The following is a 25,052-nucleotide window of genomic DNA, read 5'->3' as shown; positions in this document are numbered from 1 at the left end:
GGGGGGGGTGTAGATCTAGATCTAATCCTCCAGCGTCTTTACGGCAATTGTCGAGTGGTTTATTGTCTTTGCATTAACCATGCTTCAATTTCAAGCATCAGTGTTCTTAATCTTACTGTTCTGAGCATCAACAATCTAGATCTCATAGCTGGCACTCAGGAAATACAAAAAAGGAGGAAATTCACGCGAAGGCGTACAAGCTCTTTCCGAAGGTCGGAGTAAAACCAGTGAGATCCAGAGACAATATATTGGAACATCTAGCCTATGGTTTTGGAAGGGAAAACTGTCATATTTGTTAACCATAGGCTACTGAATTTAAATGTATTTGAAAAAACCCAAACAATCAACCCCCCCCCCCAAGACACTAAGTAGACTAACAAGCACGATTTGACACAGTTTGGTGACTAAAAATCCAGTCTTTGTTGCCAGCTGGTCTCTCATACAAAGGTTTCTTTCACTTTAAACTTATGCATCGATGTAGAGCAGTATTGGATCCAGGAGGCAACACCTTTGCCACTGTACTGAGCGATTTCTTTATCGCACCAAACGCAAAGTGCAGCAAGCGGCTTGTTCAATTTTCTAATGAACTTTTCAAGTCACACACCATCTGCTTCTTTTTCATTTCAGCTTCTTTTATTTTTGCATTCAATTCAGCATCAATCTCTCTCGAATTTCTGCTGTTTTCAAGGACAACTTGGCGTGCCATCGTCCCGATGCTCAATCGACACTGTCACTCCATAATAAACAATGTGAAACTATTGCCAGGCACAGAAAAATGGATAAGTGTAGAAAGCTACGTGTGGACCTGGGTAAGCAGCGTTTTCGTCTCTCTCCCGATTCGGTGTGCTCCGCGAGTTAAAAAAAAAAGTTTCGCAATTTGCGACCGAGAGCGGTCCATTGGAGGATGGAGGAAAGTAGTGGGAAAAGCTAGATGAAGCGGAGTTTCTGCTATATAGCGGAAAAGTGTCAGCTATGAGATCTAAGCGATCTTCCATCATGTCCAAAGTACTAGATCTAGATCTAGATCTAGATAATTTGAAATTTTACAGAAAACACGTCATTCCATGCGGTACCTCCAAGGCCTTCTTAAAATAGTCTGTGGGTATCCAAAAAGTGATGACATCACATTACTAAAATTAGCAGCCAATCAGAAAGATGTGTCTTCTAGTTACTTCTACATTTCATGGCATGTGGTGCTGAGGCATCGTGATGAGAGAGTGAGTCTAGGGTCTAGGGGCCCTGACTTTTTTTGAGAGACATGACGTAATTCATGGTCAGCGATATTAGTTTAGGAACAAAAATATTGTAACTTGAATTGTTCAGCTCACTGTGACTTGTGGAACAAGATATTTTTAACCTTTCATTACTCACCCTTCACTTTCACCCCCCCTTATATCTTTTATTCTATTATTCACCTCACCATTCAAGCAATTTGCCAAACAAAGAAGTGGGGCGAGAGGGTATTAGTTACTCCTTCTTCTCCCGATAAAGATATTGAACCGTACTTGATCGACCGTCTTAGTGTACATTTGTGTAGGCCTAGATCTAGATCTAGATCTAGAATCTGGATATAGATCTATGTGTCAGTGAGCAAAAGTGAAGTGACCTACACAATGACAATGAAGTCATTCTCGATCACTCACGGACGACTCACACAATTGTGCTTCCCTTGTGCGCTGCGCACGCATGAGTAAAGAACACTGTTGAACAACATTTCGACATATTATAGTCTAATATAATATATATAAACTTTATGAAAATTGTTTCTGTCTCCTATTAAAAAACAACAACAATTACGGGCAAAAAAGAAATCACAAACCTGTTACAGAATCGTATTGCTGTGGCGGGCAACGTTTGCTGTCTCCGTCTGTTCGATTGCGTTGCAGCCTTCCTTCTGTGCCTCATCCAACACGATCAGCTGTATCACATACGACGCACACTGATGTAAATAAACGCTGCACTTGTGACGAGCCACACCTTTAACCTCTGCATAAATTATGGCTGCTGCTCCGTACGACCCGTTCATCGTCAAGTAAAAAAAGTTTAAAAGAAACGTAGGTCTATAATTAATGTACATGTATTATAAAATATTATTATAATGTGATAAATTAAAACAAACATGAAAACAATTTATTGAAAAGTAGCATTTTTAAGAGGTTGAATGTGTTTTTACAAGTGTTCAAAGTTCTTTGGGAAGGAACAGTTTATGTGTGTGTGTGGGGGTGGGGGGTGGGGGTGGGGGGTGGGGTGGGGGTGGGGGGGGGGGCACAACACAACATTATGACAGGCTTGTATTGTTATTTAGGTGTAGCGTTATTTTATTTCGTGAAAATCTTAAATAATAGTCATATATTATCTTTGCTATGTCAGCGTGCTCATGTGTCGAGGGAGATAACACAAAAATAGTTCAGAGCACAGTACGTGTAAGCTTTCTTTTAATTTATTTGTTAATTGTTTTTATTAATTTCGATAATGTACATTACCAGTTTAAGAAAGAAATTTGAACTTGTCCTTATTAAGCTGCATATTATTTATGTGTTTTCTGTATCCTCAAGAGTCAATAATTAATCAGTATACAATGCTTGCGGGCAGGGGTGTATATTAGGTCTCCCTGTTTGTGAACGAGTGTGTGCGTGTTTGTGTTTGTATGCGCTTGTGTGCGTGTGTGTATGCGTATGCGTGTGCGTTTGCATGTGTGTGTGCGTGCGTGCGTGTGTGTGTGTGCACGCGTGTGTGTGTGTATGTGTGTGCACATAAGCTAGCTTATAGGCTATGCTCGCGTGCGCGTTATGAACATAAGATAGCCTAGACGAGTGCGCGCAGCAGTCTGACCAATAGGGTATTGGCAAGCTGACTCCGGAAGACTACAACTCATAAAAAGGAGATAACTGTATGCTCTAACTAAATGAAAGTTCATTTTTTTAGCAGACGACCAAAAAAATCCCACTATTCTTTTTCCACATTTTATTATCAATCTGAACTCGGTAAGATAAATACAAACTTGACGTGGAAAAAAAACTTTGACAAGGGTTAGAAAATACGTTTTTCAGCACCGGAAGTAAATCTGGCAATTCAGTTACCGTATTGTCATCGCGCTCATTGCTCATCACTTGAACTTGCCCTCTTAGCCTAGCCTAGCCTAGGCCTACTAATCTACTTCGGCCTCGGGCCTAGCCTACGACAGCCACTGTGGTCACTTTTGCTAGCGTAGCAGACGAAATGGGAAGGCCCCACTCGTTTATAATTGTGCTCTTTTGGTTAATACTGACTCCCACATGTGGAAGTAAGCCAATTTATTATGGAAATTACTAGATCTAGATCTAGATATATGCAGTTATGCTTTGATATATAATCATCATCATCCGGTGCCTTGCCGACTGGCGTGGGCGATCATGGACCTCCACTTCACTCTGTCTTGCGTTACAGCAATGGTGTCTGTTGTTCTTGCTGCTCCTAGCCATGTTGTCATCTTGTCCAGTATCTTTTCCCTCTGTCTGCCTCTGCCTCTCTTCCCATCCATCAAACTTGCCTGTTGTTACAATATTCTCCAATGCTTCTTTCCGCATTGTGCGTCCGAAAAAATTTGCCTGTCGCTTTCTTATATGCGTCATAAGCTGTCTTCTATAATTTGCTTCAACCAAGACTTCTTCATTTGTTTTTCTATCTCTCTATGGGATACGTAGCATGAGTCTTATGAACCACAGCTCTGTCGCCATAATTGTTCTTTCCAGCTGTTTATTGGTTCTCCACGCTTCCACCCGTATGATAGGATTGGCTCAATGTAACTTTTCAGTACTCCTTTTCACGTTTCCAGTGACAGATTGATGTTTGTTAGTATCTGTTTCATCTTGTGGAAGGTTGCTTTTGCTTGGCAAATGCGGCTTTTAATTTCGGTGTGACATCTAGATCTAGATCTAGGTCTACCATCTGATGATATAATGGTCCCCAAATATTTAAAATGTTGTGCTTGCTTGAGGGTGGTATCATTGATTTTGATATTGCATGTTGGGGTTGGAGTTTTTCTGCTTATCAACATTGTTTCGTTTTTCTTGACATTTAGGCTTAAGCCCATGTTGTCACTCTCTTGTACGATGACATTCCATGACCAGATTCTGCAGGTGTTCTTAATCTTCTGCTATTAGGTGGTATATAATATCAGATCTAAATGCATTAAGACAAGATTATGAATGTTTATGATGACTTCTTTTCTCACTTGACTTCGAATCTAGATTCTAGGTCTAGATTACTCGAAGTCAAAGTCCGAGCAGAGAGGGTTTACAGTAACAGAGAGACGTCACTCGTGGCGGCGCTCCATAACAACAATGCTTTGTTTCGCTTATCGCCAGGCGCGGGGCACGAAAACACTTGCCTAATCGCTGCTTCGGCGATGCTCAGGGATGCTGTCATGTCATGAGAAAATGTGCCGTTTGTAGTTAGTTCACTAGGTTACTAATCTAGGCCTTTAACAAAGAAGGAAGCATGTGATTTCTATGGCATACATGTATTTTAGGCTACTCCCCTGCCTCCTTCGGCCATAAACTGTAAGACTTTGGCTTAAGTTAACATACATTCTCTCCCCTGCAGATGGGGGGATGGGGGGCCCCATAGTTTTAATATGGGGGAGCAAAGAATACACCTGCCGTGATACTGCGTGTCGTATGAGTCGACTAAAAGTGCAAAGGCCTGGTCGCCCGAAAAGTGCCAGTTTGCGGAGGGCCAAGTACCCAACCCAGTAAAAAACAGTAAATTACAGAAACATGGACGAACCCAGCTTTTTATTTTTCGATCTTGGGAGACGGAGGAGCTTCTGCATCAGCTGGAACAATGGAGGGCAGAGACAAAGCCGAAAGGACTCTTCTGACCCGTAACCTTCTCTGTCGAACAAGTCTCTCCGGATTGCGTCGTGGAATGGTCGCACCTTGTATGAAGCAGGAAAGAGTTCTCAAGTAGTACAAGAGATGAAGAGATACCAGCTGAACAAACAAGGAGTCGGCGAAACACACTGGAAACAGTCTGGACAGAAGCAGCTCAGTATATTGTATTCTGGGAGGGAAGACAAGTACCATGAGGAAGGAGTGAGAATCATTTTGAGTAAATATGCACAGAGGTCACTTAGAGGATGGGAACCACACGGGGAAAGGATCATCATGGCTTCATTCACTACAAGGAGCAAGAGCATCAACATGAATAATATAGTCCAAATCTACGCCCCAACAAATGATGCTTCGGATGAAGACAAGGATGCCTTTTACAGCCAGCTCCAGAGGGTCGTCAACAAACTACCAAGGAAGGAAATCAGCATCATAATAGGAGATGCCAATGTCGATATTGGTCAGGAAAACGTGGGGTATGAAAGAATTATGGGACAACATGGCTTGGGGCAAATGAATGAGAACAGTGAGCGATTCGCAAATACTGTATATGTGCTTTCAACAGTTTTGTCATTGGAGGCTCTGTTTTTCCCCACAAGAGGATTCACAAGGCCACATGGGTTTCGCCAGATGTAGTGACGGAGAACCAGATAGATTATTTTTGTATCTCTCGTAGGTCAGGCGTTCACTGGAAGATGTCAAAGTACAGAGAGGGGCAGATGTTGGGTCAGATCATCATCTGCTGTTGGCAAAACTCAAGCTTCGACTAAAAAAGCATGGAACCAGCACAGGAATCAAAAGAACGAAGCTCCAAGTAAGTCTCTTGGACGAACACAAGAAAGAAGAGTTTCAGCTGCAGCTGAGGAACAGATTTCAACCTCTGGCTGATCTTGGCGGAGAGGACACGGAGGTGGATACACACTGGGCCAAGGTCAAAGAAGTCTTTCTTCAACCTGTAAAAAAGTACTCGGTGTGAAGAAATGGGATCACAAGGAATGGATTAGCCAACACTCATTGGATTTAATTAGGATAAGAAGACAGCTGAAGGCACAAGCGAATACAAGTAGAACAAGAGGATCAAGAGCAGATGCATTGGAGCAGTACAGGACAACAGCTAAAGATGTCAAGAAATCACAAAGAAAAGACAAGGAGGAATTCATGAACATGCTGGCAGAGAAGGCAGATGAAGCAGCGGTAGGAGGGCACATGCGAATCCTTTACCAGACCACAAGGACACTTGCTGGAAAATACGGGAAACCTGAAGTACCAGTAAATGACCAAGAGGTGAAAACTATTTTTGGAAAGGAAGCTCAATCCAAACGATGGGTAAGAGCATTCCAACAGTCTCCTGAACAGACCACCACCGAGTTACCCACCAAACATCCTGCCAGCAAGAAATGAGTTACCAATCTGCTGTGATTTTCCTTCAAAACAAGAGATTCTGAATACCATTAAGAAGCTGAACAGAGGTAAAGCGGCCGGTCCTGACCAGATTCCAGCTGAAGCCCTAAAAGCAGATGCCTCCCACTGTTTACCAGGATCTGGAATGAGAGCAAGTTCCCAAAGGATTCAAAAGAAGGACACCCCGTGAAGCTTCCCCCAAAAGGGGGATCTCAGCAACTGCAGCAACTGCAGCAACTGCAGCAACTACAAAGGGATCACTCTTCTCTCAATACCAGGTAAGGTCTTCAACAGAATCATTCTGAAGAGAATCAAGACCGCAACGGACCCAAGATTCGGGATGAACAGGCTGGTTTCCGGAAAAATCGCTCAACCACCGACCAGATTGCCACGTAGGGGATTATTGTGGAACAGTCCCTGGAATGGAACTCCCAGCTGATCGTCAACTTCCTTGACTATGAGAAAGCTTTTGACAGTATAGACCGAGCAACTCTTTGGCAGATAATGAGACGCCCCGGAATCCCACAGAAGTTTGTGAACATCATCAAGAGCATGTTCGAAGGGTCAAGTTGCAGGGTTGTACATGATGGCCAGCTCACTGACAGCTTTAACCTCAAGACTGGTGTGAGACAGGGATGTTTATTATCACCGTTCCTCTTCATATTGGCAGTTGGCTGGCTGATGAAGGAAACCACCAGAGGACTCAGAAATGATATACAGTGGACACCATGGACACAGTTGAACGATCTGGATTTTGCAGACGACTTTGCGCTTCTGCTTCACACCCAGGAACAGATGCAAGCAAAGACTTCAGTATTAAACAGCCTATCGGAGTCTGTTGGATTGAGGATCCACCCCGGAAAGTCAAAGGTCCTAAGGACAAATGAACAACGAAACGAGCAGGTCACAATAGAAGGAAAGGCATTAGAAAACGTTGAATCCTTCTGCTATCTTGGGAGTATAATTGACAGAGAGGGAGGGACAGGTGCTGAAATAAAGTCCCGCATTGGAAAAGCACAGGCTGCTTTCATATCTTTGGATAGGATTTGGAAGACCAGAGATATCTCACTTCGAACAAAGCTGAGGATTTTCAATTCAAATGTGAAGTCGGTCCTGTTGTATGGATGTAAGACATGGAACGCATCACAGACTTGCATAAAGAGGATCCAGGTTTTCTTTAACAGATATCTAAGAAAGTTACTGAGGATCAGATGTACAGACAGGGTCACCAATGTGGAAGTGTTAAGGAAAACAAGACAGATCCCAGTCAGAGATGAGCTAGGAAGAAGGCGGTGGCGATGGATTGGACATGCTCTCAGGAAGTCAGGCAGCTGCATAACAAAGAAAGTTTTGGATTCGAACCCACAGGGTAAGAGATCAAGGGGAAGACTTCGTGGAACCTGGAGAAGAATCACAGAAATCGAGGAACAGAAAAGTGGGAAGACATGGAATAAACATCAAGAGGCTAGCCCAGGATAGAGAAAGGTGGAAGATGTTTGTCCGTGGCCTATACTCTGGTGCAGGCTGAGAAAGGCAATAATGAACATACATTCTAATAGCGTAATCGGTTTGATTTTCACGTAAACTACTCGTTCTCCAGTGTCCCTCTGTCTTCTTTTTCCCTGTCTGTCTGTTTGTCTGTCTGTCTGTCTGTCTGTCTGTCTCTATCTCTCCCAGCCTCTCTTTCTCCCCCCTTTCTCTCGCTCTGTTTATTTGTCTGACTATCTGTCTGCCTGTCTCTGTCTCACTCTCTCTCTCTCTCTCTCTCTCTCTCTCTCTCTCTCTCTCTCTCTCTCTCTCTCTCTCTCCATCTGCCTCACTCTGTGTATCTATCTGTCTGTCTGTCTGTCTCTCTCCCTGTCTCTTTCTCCTTCTCCCCCCCCCTCTCTCTCTCCCTCCCCCCACTCTCTCTCTGTCCCTCTTTCTCCCCCTGTCTGTCTGTCTGTCTGTCTGTCTGTCTGTCTGTCTGTCTGTCTGTCTGTCTGTCTGTCTGTCTGTCTGTCTGTCTGTCTGTCTGTCTGTCTTTCTGTTTCTCTCTCTCTCTCTCTCTCTCTCTCTCTCTCTCTCTCTCTCTCTCTCTATCACACACACACACACACACACACACACACACACACACACACACACACACACACACACACACACACGCGCGCGCGCACACACACACTCACACACATACCGGTGCCGTTCCTAGAGGGTTCTCAATCTTACAAATGATTCATTACCAAGTGCCGTTTGGGGGAATTCACATGGCTCCCTGCTTTTGTCCTCCCTCAATCATTACAGAGTTACACATTCAATAAATACTAAAACAAACCAAAACCAAACCAAACAAAACAACAATCTCGAAAACGCATGAAGAGTTTGTTGTTAAGTACTTGCAATTTCAGATCATGGAAAACATAGGAAGTAATAATAATAGAGCTACCACTTAAGGAGTTCCACAGGATCTCCCAACACGTTCTTCCATCCCATTGACACTTCGTGTTCACCGGGGCCATTCTTGTCTGCGATCAACGAAAATGCTTTGAACAATAATTGAAGCAGTTTGCTTTCTTCACCACGCGTTTCTCCACGATCAGCCGGTGATCCAGATACGCGCATCCGGGCGAAACGTCAGCTCTCTGTCCGAGCAAACTGCAATACCTGCCCCCGAAACTGCCTTGTAACTGTCGATCAAACCGACCTCGGACAGATTTGCATCAAAATGATGTCTGCCCTCATCTAGATCTAGATCTAGGCCTACCACTTGACACGTCCAGTCTCTATTTTTTTTACCCCCCCCGGGCAGTGCTACTGACTGAATTGTCTTTAATAGGCCATTCCCAAAAAGAGGGAGAGATACTCACATGTTCTTATGCACAGTTGAATTGTAAATGGGTTGATTTATCAAAATTCAATGTCATGCTCATGTCGCGTACTGTGCCGGAACAACGTAGGGGGAACAGCCTCCTTTTCTTTCCTCACCCTTACTATTGTCATTTTTCCTCTAAGCTTTTACTTCTTTAGTATGTTTGTCACTCTCTTGTGAACTGCTATTTCTGAGGTGCCTTGATAGTCAAAGCTGACTTTGTGCTGTTGAGGCCAGAGAGGTGAGCAGAGTAGGCCTAAGCCTGATTCCCCGTTTGGACTTCTCCGTCGACATCCACCCCTTGACGCTCATATGACCTAATATACAGTTACGAGCGCCGTAAAGCCTTACGAAAACAATTTCTTTTTTTTCCTTTCAGAATTTAGATCTCTAATCCATTTGTTTTACTACTGTGAACTTCCTTTCGAGCTTGATTTGACAAAGATTCAACCCTCACCCCCCACCCCTTTAAATTCCCCCCTACACAAATACGGTCAATCCCCCCCTCCCGAAACTCAAACACAAACACAAACACACACACACACACACACACACACACACACACACACACACACACACACACGCACACACACACACACACACAACCACACTCGCACGCATCTAACCAGTACTGCATTTGGTATAAAAGCATATCCTCACGCTGAAAAATTGTTCCTTGGTCGTTGTTTCTGTAACTGGTGACTAATGATAGATCTAGTTAACTAGTAACACTGGAATGAAAGTAATTAACAGTTCAATTCCCCTTTCATCGTCATTGTACAGAAGAGGTGGAATATCCGATTTAATCTTTTTCAGAACCTAGTCTAGATCTAGTAGGCCTATAAATAAACTGTGACTTCAGGGAGTGAAAAACATCTGTTTTGAAATGCCATCTGTTTTCCTTTTTTCAGTTCCTAGCGGTATCCCACATGTGAAATATTTTGAAACTCTCAGTAGTGAGGACCTGACTGTCAGGCACAAAAGATCTGACGATGACACTGAAGCCATCAAGTTTGTTCATTTTGGTGCTTTCAACAAGTAAGATGATTATTTATTTTGTATTAACTTGTTGTTCATAGAGCACTTGGCTCTTTATATGGCCATAATTAGACGTATGATGAAGTTTTGATATTTTAATGATGCTAATAAGGTTTTTTTCCAAACACAGTATGTTAAATTATGGCAGCTATAGTGCAATATTTTAGGCCTTGAATTGAATTTATGTATGACTGTTTGAAATTAGGTATTTAAATCTTAGCAGAGATTAGGCTGTTCTTCTAAACCTTCCTTAATGCAAATGTTTACTTTCAGGATTGTTTATAAAGATAACTTTCGTTTCTTCAGGAGCTTTCAACTGGTGTTGAAACCAGGTGCCTATGTACTGGCCAATGACTTTCAGGCAGTTATTGTTCATAAGGATGGCAGCTCTTCCATATTTCACGTCGATCATACAAACACTTACACTGGAGTCTTGGATGGTAAGCTGTCCAGATTCTGCTGTGATGAAGTTTCTGTCTCTGATTAAATGGAAACAGTTTAAGTTTGATGAATGTTCTTGGGTCACCACTTCTATCATGTAAGTTGTATCGTTCATTGATATGACACTTATTTCATTCTTTCTTTTTTAAAAATAGATAATGCAAGTAGGCCTAGTGCTTTTACTCCATAAAACTAACAGGAAGAAACCAAAGTGAACAAAACCCATGAGAAACATATGGTCCCTCTCTCTCTCTCTCTCTCTCTCTCTCTCTCTCTCTCTCTCTCTCTCTCTCACACACACACACACACACAGACATACACACATTCCTTTGTTTAATTGATCTAGGCATATTAGGTATGTAGTACTTGAACAAAATTTCCCAGTTGTTTGGCTCACACTTGATAGTCTCTTTAATAAACGAAAGAGGGATTTTGAACCTGCCCTTGTATAACTGATAAAACGTCTTCAGCCTGAAAAATTTATTTCAGCTGGAAAATTTTCTTCCTTTATGTGATTGATTTGTCCCACCCTCTAAATTGACACTGACATGATTTCTTACTCTAAGTTTTCCCCCTTTATTCGATAGGTAATCCAGATGGTGAAGTCATTGCTCACAAGGAAGGCTCATTGTGGTCAATCAAGATCTTGGTTGATGGAGATATCTATGCGGTTGAGGTGAACATTTTATTATTTTTGAAGATAATATTTATTGTTGACGGGCTAGGGGCAAAGACAATGCAGTATGGGGAGATGTTTTAGTTTTTCTGTGGACTAATTTTGTTCAATTGGACAAATTTTGTTATGTCCCTACAACAAGGCAGGTATTGGTATTTGGCATTCCACCGTTTTACTTTGTCTCCTTTCCTCAGATATATAATTCTCTACAAGTATTCACTGTTCTCAGATGTGTGGAAGACGGGATAAACTTGAAAACTGGCATGCTCTTTGTCAAAATGTTTCTTTCTTGTATTATTTAGCCAGCATGGAGGTTTGCCGAGGACTATGGCAGCTTGGAGGATACAATGGTTGTGTACCGTGTCTCCGATCTTGATGTCAAACTGTCACAAGCTCCATACAGGTAGAGGATTTCACGTTTCTACAGTGTGTAAAGAGGCTACTTACTAGTAGAGTAGAAGATTTAGAAATGAAAGGTTTCAGATGTTCCCAGAAGATTCGTTGCTTTCTCTTTCACTTCAAAAAGCAGCAGTGTGGAGTAGGTCTTCGTATGAGAACAGATAATGTGAAGTGACAAATAAAAAGTTGATATGAGCAGTCGTAGAATTGTCAAAATAAATTACTAGAATTATTAGAATATAAGACAAACTTGAGTATTTATTGATAGTAGTTCTATTTTATTGAAGCGGTATTTTGGCATTTCATTATTTCTTATACCTGACTTGAAATTCAACAAAGGAGGCGATACACATGGAAGAGTTCTAGAGATAAGAATTAGAAATCAAATATATTTTATATTAGTACAGGACCATTTCAGAAAGGGCGCTCCATGAACTTTGTTTTGCATCATGCTGGGCTACGACGCGGGTGGCCTTGGTTTGAATCCCAGACTGGGCATTCTTGAACTCCCATCGTTTTGTGCAATTTTCTAGGCTCTCAACCCATTTGGCTTGGTCCTATCAGAGACAATAGTTATATTCGAAGGTCCCGCCTTCTAAATAATCCAATAGTGTTGATAGGAGACGTGTGTATAATAACTTTTGCATCTTGTTTACAGGTTGCACAAAGGCTTTTTTACTTTTTGAAATTATGTTAATTTTCAACTTACAATTGGGACAGTCCCTGCACTTGTATTCAGATACAGAGAATTATCCAATAGTTGTAAAAATGTTTTTGAGGAGTGAAACTGTTTTGTCACATTCAAGAGAGCACCTTAATTTTTTGTGTGAAAACATTCTGCTTTTGTTTTGAACGTAAATCTTTTTTTTTCATTTCTGTCTACAGCAGAGCTTGTGATGATGAAGATGATGTTGAAGAATGCAAACAAAATGAAAAGGAAAATGATGACATCTGTGCCGAAGGTAAAAAAAAAACAACCCATCTTGATATACATGTATCTGCTTTTGTATGCTTTGTGTCAGGCTGACGGGATAGAACTCAGATGCCTGCTGGATCGGAAAAGTAAAAGTAAAAGTAAATGTCATTGTTTTTGTCTTCTTCGAGAAAAAAATCTTGCTCATATAATATTCGTAAAGTAATTTTACAACTCACTTTGAAAGATGAATTAAATCGCATTCTCAGTAGGCGTACTCATTTTATATTTGCAGGCGATTGTGTCACATTAGCTGATCTTGTTGACCCATGTTTATCAGCATTGTGACCTAAGCCTAGATTACGATTGCTCAATGCTAGCGGCTCAGTATTATATTTAGTGGGTGTGTGTACACACTTGAGAACAGCTGTTAATTATTAAATTTTTGAAGCAAGCTTTGATTTTTGTCAGCAATTAAAATGATTTTTGATTTTAATGTCTGGCTTTCTTTTAGGTGTTGATGACATAAAGAGTGAAGAACGAGAGAAGAGAGATGAAAGTAAAACCAAACCACGTACAACCTGCTTGATTTGTGCTATTGGAGACTATGACTTTTTCAAAGGATGGTGTAAAGGATCCTACATAAATTGTGCCTCGACAATAGTAAGTGCGACACATAAGGAAGTAATTTGCTTGCAAATGCATTATGTGAAGTTTGTTCTTATAAGTGAGTGCAACATTATAGTTTTTGGATAGGTGTTTGACTTTACTAATTGTGGCATGGAGAAATGGATTCATTCCCATATTTGTCTGATAGTACTGCCGACTTTCAAGGGAAAACAGATTGCTTCACATTTGAAGCCCGTTACCTGTCATACACTGGGCCATGCTGCTCAGTTCTTTTATCAGTCCGTACAGCTTCTCTTGTAGTGTCATTGAGGTTGGCCATGTTTCTGGTCTCCGGGCCCTGTGTGTCTTGCACTGCTGAAGGATGTGTTCCACTGCTTGGTCCACTTTTCCACACTGGCATTTTGGTGATTGTAGTATAGATTAAAGTTTAAAACATATGTATACGTGTTGTCTGAGTCTTGTGTGTAGTGTTCTTTGTCTGAAGATAATTACTTGTTCTTGGCGGGACAGCTCATTGTAGTTATCTAGTGTCTTTGGTGCTTTAAATAGTGTCTTTATATAAGTGCTTTTGTGGAAGCAAGCAATGTGAATCCACTCTCCTGTCATACATCAATATAAACACCCAACACTTGTGAGATTAATAAATCATATGTCATACTGACGTTGGTAAAGGTTGACGTTGGTAAAGATAGATAGACAAACATGATATGTTTTCAGTTCAGTCTGTTGAAATCAGACTCAAGTAAAGGTAATAATCCATAATATGCATGTAACTACTTGCTGAGCCTGTTGATGAATACGATGAGGGTAAGTCTTTGCTTGCTATTTAAGGCTTTTCTCGCAAAAACCCCCTTCTTTCCTGTCAAATATCTATAATCCTTATCTCGCCTTCTTCTTTTCTGTAATGTTACCCTTTAGTAACACCTGTATTTTTCGGCAATACGTATGACCTCTATTCGATTTCAAAGGGCTATAAAACTTTTACAACTATAACTAAACTAAAACTAGTTTCTTCCCTTTCAAAGCAATATTTGTTTGTGTTTAAAAGAGATTAATTTGTTTGACTATACCAAGTGCAGCTCTACTAGCAGTTTGGTGCCTTAGCTAAACACGTTGCTACCATGCTACATGTATCTGTTTGACCGAAAATAAAGATAAATTATGGTAATGCCTCATGAATCACTGAAGTTGTTCTCTTTCTTTTCAGATAGATTTTATTCAGTTTGCTGACACCATATACAGAAGGCAAAAGTTTGTGAAAAAGAATGGAGACATCGTCTCTGGTGTGCGTCTGCAACTAGGGATGGTCTGTTACTTCTTGGCAAATACATCTTGTTTAATTCTTTTAGTCCTGAATCCCATTATTTATTAAATACACTTTTAGAAGCTGATTTTTCTGTCTGTAGTATAATTTATATGATGCCCTTACGAAAAAAAAGTGTATTATAGGTGGTCGAGGTGTGTTCCATGAACGTCATTGGTCAGTTACAGTTGAAGCCGTCTAAGACAGCAGCACGTTGTCCAGCAGAAACCTGGCTATATTATATTGCCCAGGGTCATTAGAATATAAAAAATACAAAGAGTGGACATGGGAAGTGGCTTTTTGAACAGTGACTGTCTCATATAGGTGACCGTCAGAGCAGGTTGGACTGTACTTTGATAAGACTGTTATTTTTTAAAACTGCAGTCAAGTCTGCTTTAACGACCACCAGAACTCTGGGAGCTCTATACCTTGGTTATGTCCGATCTTCCCTGGAATACAGAAATTGCCTACTCACCATGTGCAGTACAACTACTTGCAACACCATTGACAAGGTCCAAAATAATGCCCTTCATTTCATAAATGGTGGCATGAGAACCACATTTACTGCTGAATGTGAAATCCTTTCAAATGTTGAACCCCTGGGAATCCGCAGAGATAAAGCAGTTTTGGAGCCACACCCACACACACACACACACACACACACACACACATATATATATATATAAAAGAACCAAAAGAATGTGCCCCAACCACCCAAACAGAAAATTAGTAGAAACATATAAACCAAAGAAACGAATTCAACAAAAATCAGTCATGCATCACATCACAGTACTAGAAGGGAGAGTCACCATCTACCAAAAACCCCAGAAAAGAAACCAAAAGAGTTAATCAAAGCATCCCTCCCCATCTTTAAAAAAAAAGCCTATCATTACAACACCTCTCAGGGACAATAGCACAAAATCTTCAGACCCAGTGAGGCTGATGCTTCCATCACACTAAACAATCAAAAACTATTCAGATGGCTGGATACACATCTATACAGGCGGCTCAGCATTCAAAGACACCGGATATGGAATACTAATACAGTACCCATATGGAAGTCCCAATGAGATCTCTGCAGCCTGTGGAGAGAAATGCAGCTACTATGAGGCAGAAATAATGGCAATTAAAACAGCACTGTATCATCTCCGCACAGTATTTGACACTCATCCTGAAAAAGCTCAGAGTATTGGGATTTTCACTGACTCGCTATATTCAGTCTTGTAAGTGATAGAAAATCACCATCATCTAAACCAAGATTTGACACATATACTGTTTGACACCAAGGAGTTTAGAACTTACTTTTAATCTCCTTGTTTGACTCCCATCACCTGATAACATCCTGTGGCGTCAACCTGGTGATGCAGTGAGTCCCCGGACACTCAAACATACCTGGAAAAGACAGAGCAGACACACTTACCAAACGGGGATCTAGACAGGAGCAACCCAACATTCCAACGTCATACAACACTGCAAAACAAATCATTAAAAGCAACAACAAGCAAGATTGGATGAACAGACAGGCCTTGGGAAAGACAGGCAGAGCAGTTTTCAAACTTCAAACATAATGAGACCACAACAAAACGGAACGACAATATCATCCACTTTCAGAGAAAGAAACAGACCACGATCTTCTGCCTACGAACTGAACATAATACTGCTCAACTTCCACTTGAACAGAATAAATCCAGAACTTCCACCAATGTGTCCCTTGTGTGGCTATACATATGAGACTGGATCATCACCTGTTCCACTACACAGCTCTAATTGACATCCGAGCTAACCTTCTCCCTCTGAGACCTAACAACATTGACAACACACTCTATGGAACATTACAGCAACTGCAGCAAACCTTCCCTTATCACTACATGGCATGGTACTGAAGGGCGAGAGCCCAGCTGTTGCTGGATCGACAATAACAGCAATAACAACAACAACAACAACAACAACAAATACAACAACACGACCACCTGTCCAAGACAATAACCTGTACAAATGACCACTTTCCACCCCCCCCCCTTGAGTCTTTTAAATATCAAAATGACATTGTCTATGTTGTCCGCCTGTCTTCTAAAACTACTTTTTTCCTTGTGACACTGGGTTGCCGTCTTAGACAATGTTGACTGTAATGCTTTCTGATCACCTTCAGCCATGGATGTATTGACATCAGTTTTCAATTTTGTTATGTAGTTTTGGTGGTGTAGTTTATACTCATTATTTATGTGTGCTGTCAATTTGAGTGTAGAGAAGAGGATAAGTAGATGGTAAAGAAAAAAATGACAATTTTAGGCTTCACATTGAACAGATAATCTGTATAATTTAGGCGGGCGGATGTTGGTAATGAGAGAAAAAAAATGCTATTTGAATATGCTTGCGCATAATATGCAAGCGAACATGTGTTTTTGTGTATGTGTTTGTAGGTGAAAGAGAAATGAGAGAGAAAAATTAAGAAGACACTATGGTGTCAGCTGCACATGTTTTCCACCCTGGCTTGTTGATGGTTACAGGCTGCTTATGTCACAAACATTATCACTGTATCTGCATTTGAGGTGAATAAATGATCTACCTTTCGTATTGCTATGAACCTTACTTCCATGGATTTGAAACAAAAACGTGAAGAGTAGTATATCAAAATACTTGGAATGTACCACTTTAAGAGTGAGTAGGACTGATTTGACATGTAATTGTACCTGTCAACTACAAATGACCTGCTCTAACCACCACCTGTCAAAGACAATCATCTGCACAAACAACCACTGCATACTTCCGACTTCCCTCTTATTATGTTTTTTTTTCTATATCTTTTATTATGACACTGTCCAAGAGGACCACCTGTCTTACATGATAACGTTCTTCCTCGACAATGGGTGGCCGTCTAGAACTATATTTACTGTACATGGGTTGATCCTTTTATTTGGGCCTTAAAGATGTGATATTGCTCCTGCAGTTATCGTTATCGTCAGGGTAATTTTGATTGTTGTGCCACTATTACCGCACTCTGACAGTGATGTAAAGCAAGGTGGAAGTTTTAATATAAAATATTATTATTACGTGTGTCAAGCTTTTGATTGTCTCAACAGATACAGATCTACACATCGTACAATGACGCAGATCCGCTTCATATGGAGAAAGCACACTTCAATGATGAAGGTATCGCTTGGACACCTCAAGCTAAACTCAAGGTGAGTGGACTTAAAATTACAGATGCTTGAAACTATGCCTCTCTTTCTGTTAAATTATAACATGTTGTTTTTATTAAGGAGTACATTTATGGGGGGGTTCAGTATACTATACTTTTACTGTGGTTTAGAAATCTAATGGTTAGGCTACAGAACTTGTAATTGTGAAGGTTTGGCGAGGTTCCAGGCACTTTACTCAAATTTTTCCGATTTGGCTAGATTGTAGTTGAGACGAAGATTAATTTTGGAGATCCAGCCTCTTTTAAATAAAATTACAGTTTTGCAAGAGATGTTAAACCTTCATAATTTTGCACATTTTTGCAATACTTGCAGTGAAAGATTGTATATTTTTATATTCCCCTTTGTTTCTCCTCATTCACGGTGCCAATTTTTTTAAAAAGTTGAGACGCTTAAAACTTTTTTTCTTCTTGAATTGACGTGTAGCTCTTTGTTTGTTTCGTTTTTCTCTTCTTGCTCAGGAGAAATTATTACTGTTGTTATATATTGTTCAGGTGGATGATGGGCTTTGCCCTTCTGTCCCAGAATAAGTTTAAAAAGGTGCCCCACCCTCACCCAAAACACCTCTTTCAATGCTGGGCTTCCTCATGCAGGCGTGGTTAATGTACTTTTTCGACTTCTTCTTTATCAAGCTTTTGCGGCCTCTGATGAAACACTTTGTCTATTCTGCAAGAAAGTAAGAATGACAAGATATGTGCATGCCACGTATATTAAATAATTTGAACCTTTAAAGAAGCAAGTCAAAGAGAAGCAGGCCTGCCTTGACAGTCTGTGCCTGGCCAAAGCTGAAAATCAGTAAAGGTCTAAAAACACTCTACTTATTAATTTAAAGAATTAAGAGCACCCTCAAAGGACCCTGTAAAATAAAAGTTTACAGACTTACACTGTAGTTTGAAGCACTGGATTAGGCCTACTATTGAGACTAGCTGGAGAATGCTGAGGAGAAGGACAAGGAAATCTCCCGTTCTGTTAAAGTTTAACAATTGGACGAAAATTTTGAGACAATGATGTAACGTTACCGTTTAGCGGGAAGCTGCTTAAGCTGAAAGGTTTTGATATACAATTTACTAACGCAGGTTGTGGGTTTTTTTCTCCCAAATAGTTCTGTTTTCATAGCCAGATATTTTCATTCTCTTTGAGAACGCTGTTGCTATGCTTGCTGTCGTTTTACTTTTTACAGTCGTTTATCATTGTTGAAGTGTCTTGGGCCTTTGTCTAATCACTCAGTAAAATTTACTTTTGTCCTGATTCCGCAGTATGAAGGAATTCTGCTATGAAGTTCGTAGAAAGTGTGTCAAAAGATGCAATTTATAAAATGTAACGTCTTTTGCTATAACTATCATCAGTTTTGTTGCTTTGTGTGTTATTCAACCAGGCGTTAGGCATGGCGTCTAAAATCTCGTTGATCAACTTCTGTTTGACTCATCTGTTCACCTCCTATGCCTTCTCTGGTGGGGTGATGGGCCTGGCGTGGGTGAGCCAGTCCAGCAATACAGGGATCTGCGGACGTAAGGCTGTTTGTTTGTGAAAAAAATGGTGAAAATGGTATAGGTTTCATACCCCTATCAACACTGTTAGGTTATTTAAAGGGCGGGACCTCCTAGTTTAACGTCCGTGTCCGATAGGACCGAGCCAAGTGGGAAGTTCGTGTAAAGTGCCTTTCCCAAGGACACAACGTCGGACCGAGCTGAGGCTCGAACCCCCGAACTCGCAATCTCACGATTACGAGTCCGGTAGCCTAACCACTAGGCTACCGACGCCACTTATTTGTTTGTGACATTGTAGTAGTACAATACAGTAAATAGTTCATGTTTACATATGTGAGCGGGTCTGATGAAGGCCGGAACTTTTCACCAAAAAATCGAACCAAGATATCAGCAAAAATAGTCGATGAGGTCGATCAGTTCTGGTTGATTTTGAGTTATGCATACCGTGATACTCAACTATAGGCCTATACGAAAATAATTCAAGAGCTGTTTGTTGTTTTAAAAAATCACTTTAAAATATTTTTCCAGTCCTTTTTCGGGTTTTGTTACTTCAAAATGCAATATCTATGCTTCCAGAAAAGATACAATGTAGTTGGGAAATTTTAACGATCATAGATTTCAGAAAAGAACGAAAACTCAAAATGGCCCACAGGAGTTAGTTCCTTATTTTCTCAGATCGGCTCTGGTGTGCTCACCACTATAGGAACGGGCAAGGTGCTGCCATCTGAGACGAATGTGGTCTGGCGTCGGCGTTTACGATCATCTATCATATTTGTGAAAGTTCGTCACTTTGGCCGCCTGAAACTTCCGAACTCGCTTAACTCTTTATCTTCCAGGGGGGTAAACCCACTACGCGGGGGCCCTTTTTTGGCGCTAAATCAAACATTGACAAAAACGTCATTAAATGGGTTATTAAATCTAAACTAGCAAACCTATTTTGATAGTTCTTTATCTAATGATTGAACTTCCGGTATAAGAAACCTGTTTTCGGCAATTGCGGAAAAGTAATTTGATGTCAATGTCGTCGTAAAGGAACAGGAAAGTGCGCTCACTGGCAGAGTGGTTCCGACCGCAAGCCACTGGGAGCTTCTTGCCGGGGATAAAGAGTTAATTTTCGAATTTGAGCAAATTAACGCAAGGCCATAATTATTTCTTTTCCTCTTTGGATGCTAACAATCTTTATCAGTATATAATATATAGATCTATATATTATATATATATATATTTATATATATATATATATATATATATACAGTCGAACCTGTATAAGACAGAATCGCAAGGGAGCGGGAAAAAAATTCCGTCTTAAACATTTTCCGTCTTAGACAGGGGAATGTAGGGGGGAGGTGGAGGTGGGGGGGTCAAAGGCCCAGCGGCGGAGGGATCAAGGATCGCTTGTCCGATCGGCAAGCAGTGGTCAAGACTTCACACCTCGCAGCTGCTATTCTGTCTGATAATGACATGCGTCAGTCTAACGTATCCAATTACCACCAGTGCTTGCCTTTCATAGGACCACTGTTTGACCTATTAAAAACAGAAAGGTTTGAACATCTCATTTGCTTCCACCCTTAGCCCCACCCACCAATGCCACCCCTCACTGCCATCGTTGTAACAACGATTCGAGGAACTCTTTTCTCGGCTGGTCGTACGATCAAGGCGGCAGGCATTGGTCAATCTAATTTCACACCTCTGGCTTCTGGCTACCTAGGAAAGTTTCCGTTGTGGCTCGCTACTCGAGCACTCTCACGGGCAGTCGTGAGATTTCACACCCACACTACACTGACCATCTGCTGTATCGCTCAGGGCTCACATGATGGGTAACATCTACCCCCAAATTGCACCCCTATTCCCCTTCCTCGCCCAGCGGCATGGCCATGGTGTTCAGAGCCGGCGGAACCAAACTTGCGAGTTCCGTTTCAAATCTGGGCTGAGCGGGCAAAGCATTTTCCGTCTTAGACAGGTGAAACCCTCGGAAGGGAGTGGATTTTTCTTTCCGTTTCTGCGTTGGACAGGTTTCCGTTTTATACAGGTACATGTAATTAAAGAGGAATACATGTATATCAAGGGGGGAACGGAGATATTCCGTTAAGACATGTTTCCGTTTTACACAGGTTTCCGCTTAGGCAGGTTCGACTATATATAGGCCTATGGAAGCATTCATATCACTATTGATGAATATATATATAATACTTGATAAAAAAAAGACCCAAAACAAAACCTTTTGCTCTGTTTGCTTGAGGGGTTTTTATTTCAGGAAAAGTTAAATGAATAAATTAGTTTTTTTCTTTTGCTTTTGCTCTTGAAGAGAACTGAGGCTGATGAACAGAATTCTACACTATTTATAGAATTTTGTGAGCTGAGGACAGCTTTGAGGAGACCTGATAGTCTACTGCTACTAGATCTAGATCTAGAATTTGTTCTCTCTAAAAAATAGTGCAAACGCACAAAGTGGAATCTGTTTTTCATTGTGTTTTGAAAGGCTGGGCTTTGTGTGCATTCAGTTTCTTTCAAAGACTAAAGTTTTAAAAATTCATCAAAATTCATATTATTCTTAAAACATTTGTGCCTGTATCTTTCATTCTTATGTCTCAGTATCCCACTTTTGTTTCTTGTTGCTTGATATGCAGGCAGGGGAAGCAATCTGGTGGCTTACAACACAGGTTGGACGTCAACCTTCACACACATGGGATACTCGTTGTCGTCGCTGCATGTAAATCTCATCTTCACTCATGGTAAGTGCGTGCTTGATGTATGGGGCGGATTGTTTCATATCTGGAAACTACAGAGACTCGCAGGGGTTTTCTATATTGATCTCCTAATGGATTAAAATCACCTTAGTATTGCATGGATTAACACATCCCACCTCCCCATCCCACCTTGTTTTGAGATCATTATTCAGTTGGTAAGATATAATTTTATTATATAGTAGTAAAAGTTTTTAAAAGTTAGACTGGCATGTATGAAAGCTGTTTTAAAGAGGTTGCTTCAAACTTATAGTGTGAAGTATGAATGTTCTGGAGACTTACTTCTTGAAGAATTAGAGCCAAGAATTTTTGGATGCTTTTTGAAGGTTTTAAGATTCTAAATAAAGGTAGTTTATTGTGTTTTTATAAGGGCAGCTTCCTCCAAGTATTTGTTAAGCTTGTTGCTTACTGGTCAATTAAACATAAGGAAAATTAGTTTTCCTGAAATTTACACTTTTAAAAATGTCTGGCAAGTTTTTTTACTCGTATTCTAATAGATAGGAATTAATTGTGAAGTATGCATTGGAAATTGATGCATGCCCCCATATTTTCGGGTCATTTTGGAGATATAATGTCATGCATAAATCTGTGTAGATCTACCATATTATGTGTAAACAATAATTTAAACTGCAATGTTTGGATACTGTTTCAGAGCTTGGTATGTAAACAGTTCTGTTATGCTCTAATTTTTTTCTGCTTCATATGTTGGAAAATTGGCTTTTTATATTTTTTTTTCTGGGTGATCAGTGAGGTAACACTTTTTATTTTAGTTTGCCTTAAAATATTTTATTCGTTAATTTTGGTTGTCTCTGTTGTGACCACATGCATATACAATATATTTATACATGGTAAGTACTTTGGGTCTGTACTGATATTTTAAAATATATTGATGAAAAAAGGGTATGTCTTCTTACTCTTTTGGACCTTTCGGCTGCATTCGATACCATTGATCATATTTTACTCGAGAGATTAAATACTACTTTTGGCATAAAGGGTAAGTACTGTCCTGCGATGGTTTGAGTCATATTTTAAGGATCGAACACAAGCAGTTGTGGTTGGAAACACGTGTTCTAATAATGTTTTGCTTAGATGTGGTGTTCCTCAGGGGTCTGTTCTTGGACCTGTCTTGTTTACAATGTATACACAACATATTGCTGATATTTTAAGACAATATGGTATGAATTACCATCTTTATGCTGATGACACTCAAATTTATAAGTCTATTGATTTCGATCAAATACCACTTTTAGTCGACTCTACAGAACAATGTACTAGAAATTTAAAAATATGAATGACCAGCGATAAATTGAAACTAAATGATGACAAGACGGAAATAATGTTGAGTGGAAATACAAAAGCCATTACAAATCTCCCAGAGCTACAAATTGATATTAATAACCATACCATTCGTTCAAAAAGAAGTTTTAAAAATCTAGGGGTTCAGTTGGATTATGATATGTCTATGTCCTCCCAAATAAGCCAGCTCAGCAAAAGCATTTACTTTCAGCTTTAAAAAATTGGCAGTGTAAGAAATTATTTAACTAAAGCAGCAGCCAAGACCCTTGTAACAACACTCATTTTATCAAAGTTAGATTACTGTAATGTTATTTTGTCCGGTGTGACTGCCGAAAAACTATCAAAGTTACAAGTGCTCCAAAATCAAGCAGCAAAATTGATAATGAAACAAAAGAAATCAGCCCACGTAACACCAATTCTGAAAGAACTACACTGGCTGCCAATAAAAGAAAGGATTAAATACAAAACTGCCGTTCTCTGTTTTAAATGTATAAATGATAGTGCACCTTTTTATCTTAAATCATTCCTGGAATTATATAATCCACCTAGAGCCCTTAGATCAGCCTCTGACAATCTAAATCTTAAAACTCCAAAACAAAATTACAAAACATACGGCGAGCGTTCCTTTTTGTTCTTTGGTCCCCAGGTATGGAACGAAATCCCATATAAAATAAGATCTGCCCCAACAATTTCCATTTTCAAAAATCAGCTGAAGCATTTTTTATTCACAAAAGCATACCTGTCATAATGATGTACTGTGATATACATGTATATGCATGTGTATGCCAGACTGTGAGACTGAAGAAATAGCGAGTGAGAATGAGAGAGAGAAAACGAGAGAGATAGAGAGAGAAAAGAGAGAGAAAAAAGAGAGATAGCGAGAGAGGGAGAGAGAAAGAGTGAGAGATAGAAGGAGAGGGAGAAAGAGAGAGAGAGAGAGAGAGAGAGAGAGAGAGAGAGAGAGAGAGAGAGAGAGAGAGAGAGAGAGAGAACGGAAATGTTTTTCTATATGTATAGAATTAATGTTTTAGTGAATGTTTCTAGTTACTCACGTTTCAACTTTATTTTGACTGTTCGTGAATTTTTATTGCATTGTATATTTTTAGTGAACACATTTTCAACATCACTGCGAGACTGTTTTTCTGGTATAAAATTTTACACCTATGCATTTATATTATTTGTATAATACTTTGTTTTACGCACACATTTGTGTCGATTAATTTTTAAGATGTGATGTCTTTTTCATTGTAATGCGCATTGAGCATCTTTTAGGAAATGGAAATGCGCGGTATAAATGCTATTTATTATTATTACATATATAAAAGCATATCACGCAAACAGCATTTTTAGGAATTGTTGAAATTATATATTTGCTTTTTAAAATATGAAACACTTGGTGCGTCTTCAGTGTTATCGACATACATTTGGCTCCAGTTAACTGACAGCTGTAGAATGTCTTGATTTGTGTTGAATTTTATGCTGAATTAATTTGAAATCACAATTCTTATCTCATTATTTGGCTAAAATTGAAGCTGTTTTTCTGCAATTTATTATTTTTTAACAACTTCAATTGAGTACTTTAGCTGTAAAGTTTGGGTTTTTTTGTGTCTTTTTTCCTTCTGCATCATGGAGCAGATTTTATGACCAATGTCATTTTTGTGTAGGCCACAATTTTGGCAGCACTCACGACCCAGCCACCCACGAGTGTGCCAAGTCAGCGCAGGAAGGAGGAAACTTTCTCATGTGGGCCATGTCTGTTGATGGACACCACCCAAACAACTTTGTGAGTCTCATGTTTGGTGACC

At 40.1% G+C, this 25,052-nt stretch overlaps 2 protein-coding genes across 3 annotated transcripts in view; one reads left to right on the top strand and one right to left on the bottom strand.

Annotated features, from left to right (window-relative positions):
• Positions 1 to 1,964, bottom strand: part of LOC101860820 (phosphonoacetaldehyde hydrolase) — a 24,375-nt gene extending 22,411 nt beyond the window's left edge. The window contains exon 1 of the mRNA XM_005099883.3: positions 1,820 to 1,964. The gene's annotated coding sequence lies outside the window, so the exon portion shown is untranslated. The remainder of the gene's footprint in view (positions 1 to 1,819) is intronic.
• Positions 1,965 to 3,115: 1,151 nt separating this feature from the next.
• The window catches only part of LOC101849541 (ADAM 17-like protease), a 38,157-nt gene continuing 16,220 nt past the window's right edge, over positions 3,116 to 25,052 (top strand). Inside the window, exons 1-13 of one of the 2 annotated variants that reach the window (XM_005099925.3) lie at positions 3,116 to 3,283; positions 10,035 to 10,161; positions 10,468 to 10,601; positions 11,190 to 11,278; positions 11,581 to 11,681; positions 12,563 to 12,639; positions 13,105 to 13,253; positions 14,428 to 14,526; positions 17,604 to 17,705; positions 19,096 to 19,228; positions 21,835 to 21,939; positions 22,604 to 22,609; positions 24,912 to 25,030. In XM_005099925.3, the coding sequence (XP_005099982.1) occupies positions 3,220 to 3,283; positions 10,035 to 10,161; positions 10,468 to 10,601; positions 11,190 to 11,278; positions 11,581 to 11,681; positions 12,563 to 12,639; positions 13,105 to 13,253; positions 14,428 to 14,526; positions 17,604 to 17,705; positions 19,096 to 19,228; positions 21,835 to 21,939; positions 22,604 to 22,609; positions 24,912 to 25,030 (1,305 nt within the window). In that variant the 5' untranslated portion in view covers positions 3,116 to 3,219. The remainder of the gene's footprint in view (positions 3,284 to 10,034; positions 10,162 to 10,467; positions 10,602 to 11,189; positions 11,279 to 11,580; positions 11,682 to 12,562; positions 12,640 to 13,104; positions 13,254 to 14,427; positions 14,527 to 17,603; positions 17,706 to 19,095; positions 19,229 to 21,834; positions 21,940 to 22,603; positions 22,610 to 24,911; positions 25,031 to 25,052) is intronic. The other variant, XM_035970166.1, reaches the window with a different exon arrangement.

The sequence above is a fragment of the Aplysia californica genome, unplaced genomic scaffold, assembly GCF_000002075.1.
Source record: "Aplysia californica isolate F4 #8 unplaced genomic scaffold, AplCal3.0 scaffold00229, whole genome shotgun sequence".
NCBI classification, from domain to species: domain Eukaryota; kingdom Metazoa; phylum Mollusca; class Gastropoda; order Aplysiida; family Aplysiidae; genus Aplysia; species Aplysia californica.
Note: the sequence above shows the minus strand (reverse complement) of the source record. Positions and strands in the feature narration are given on the sequence as shown.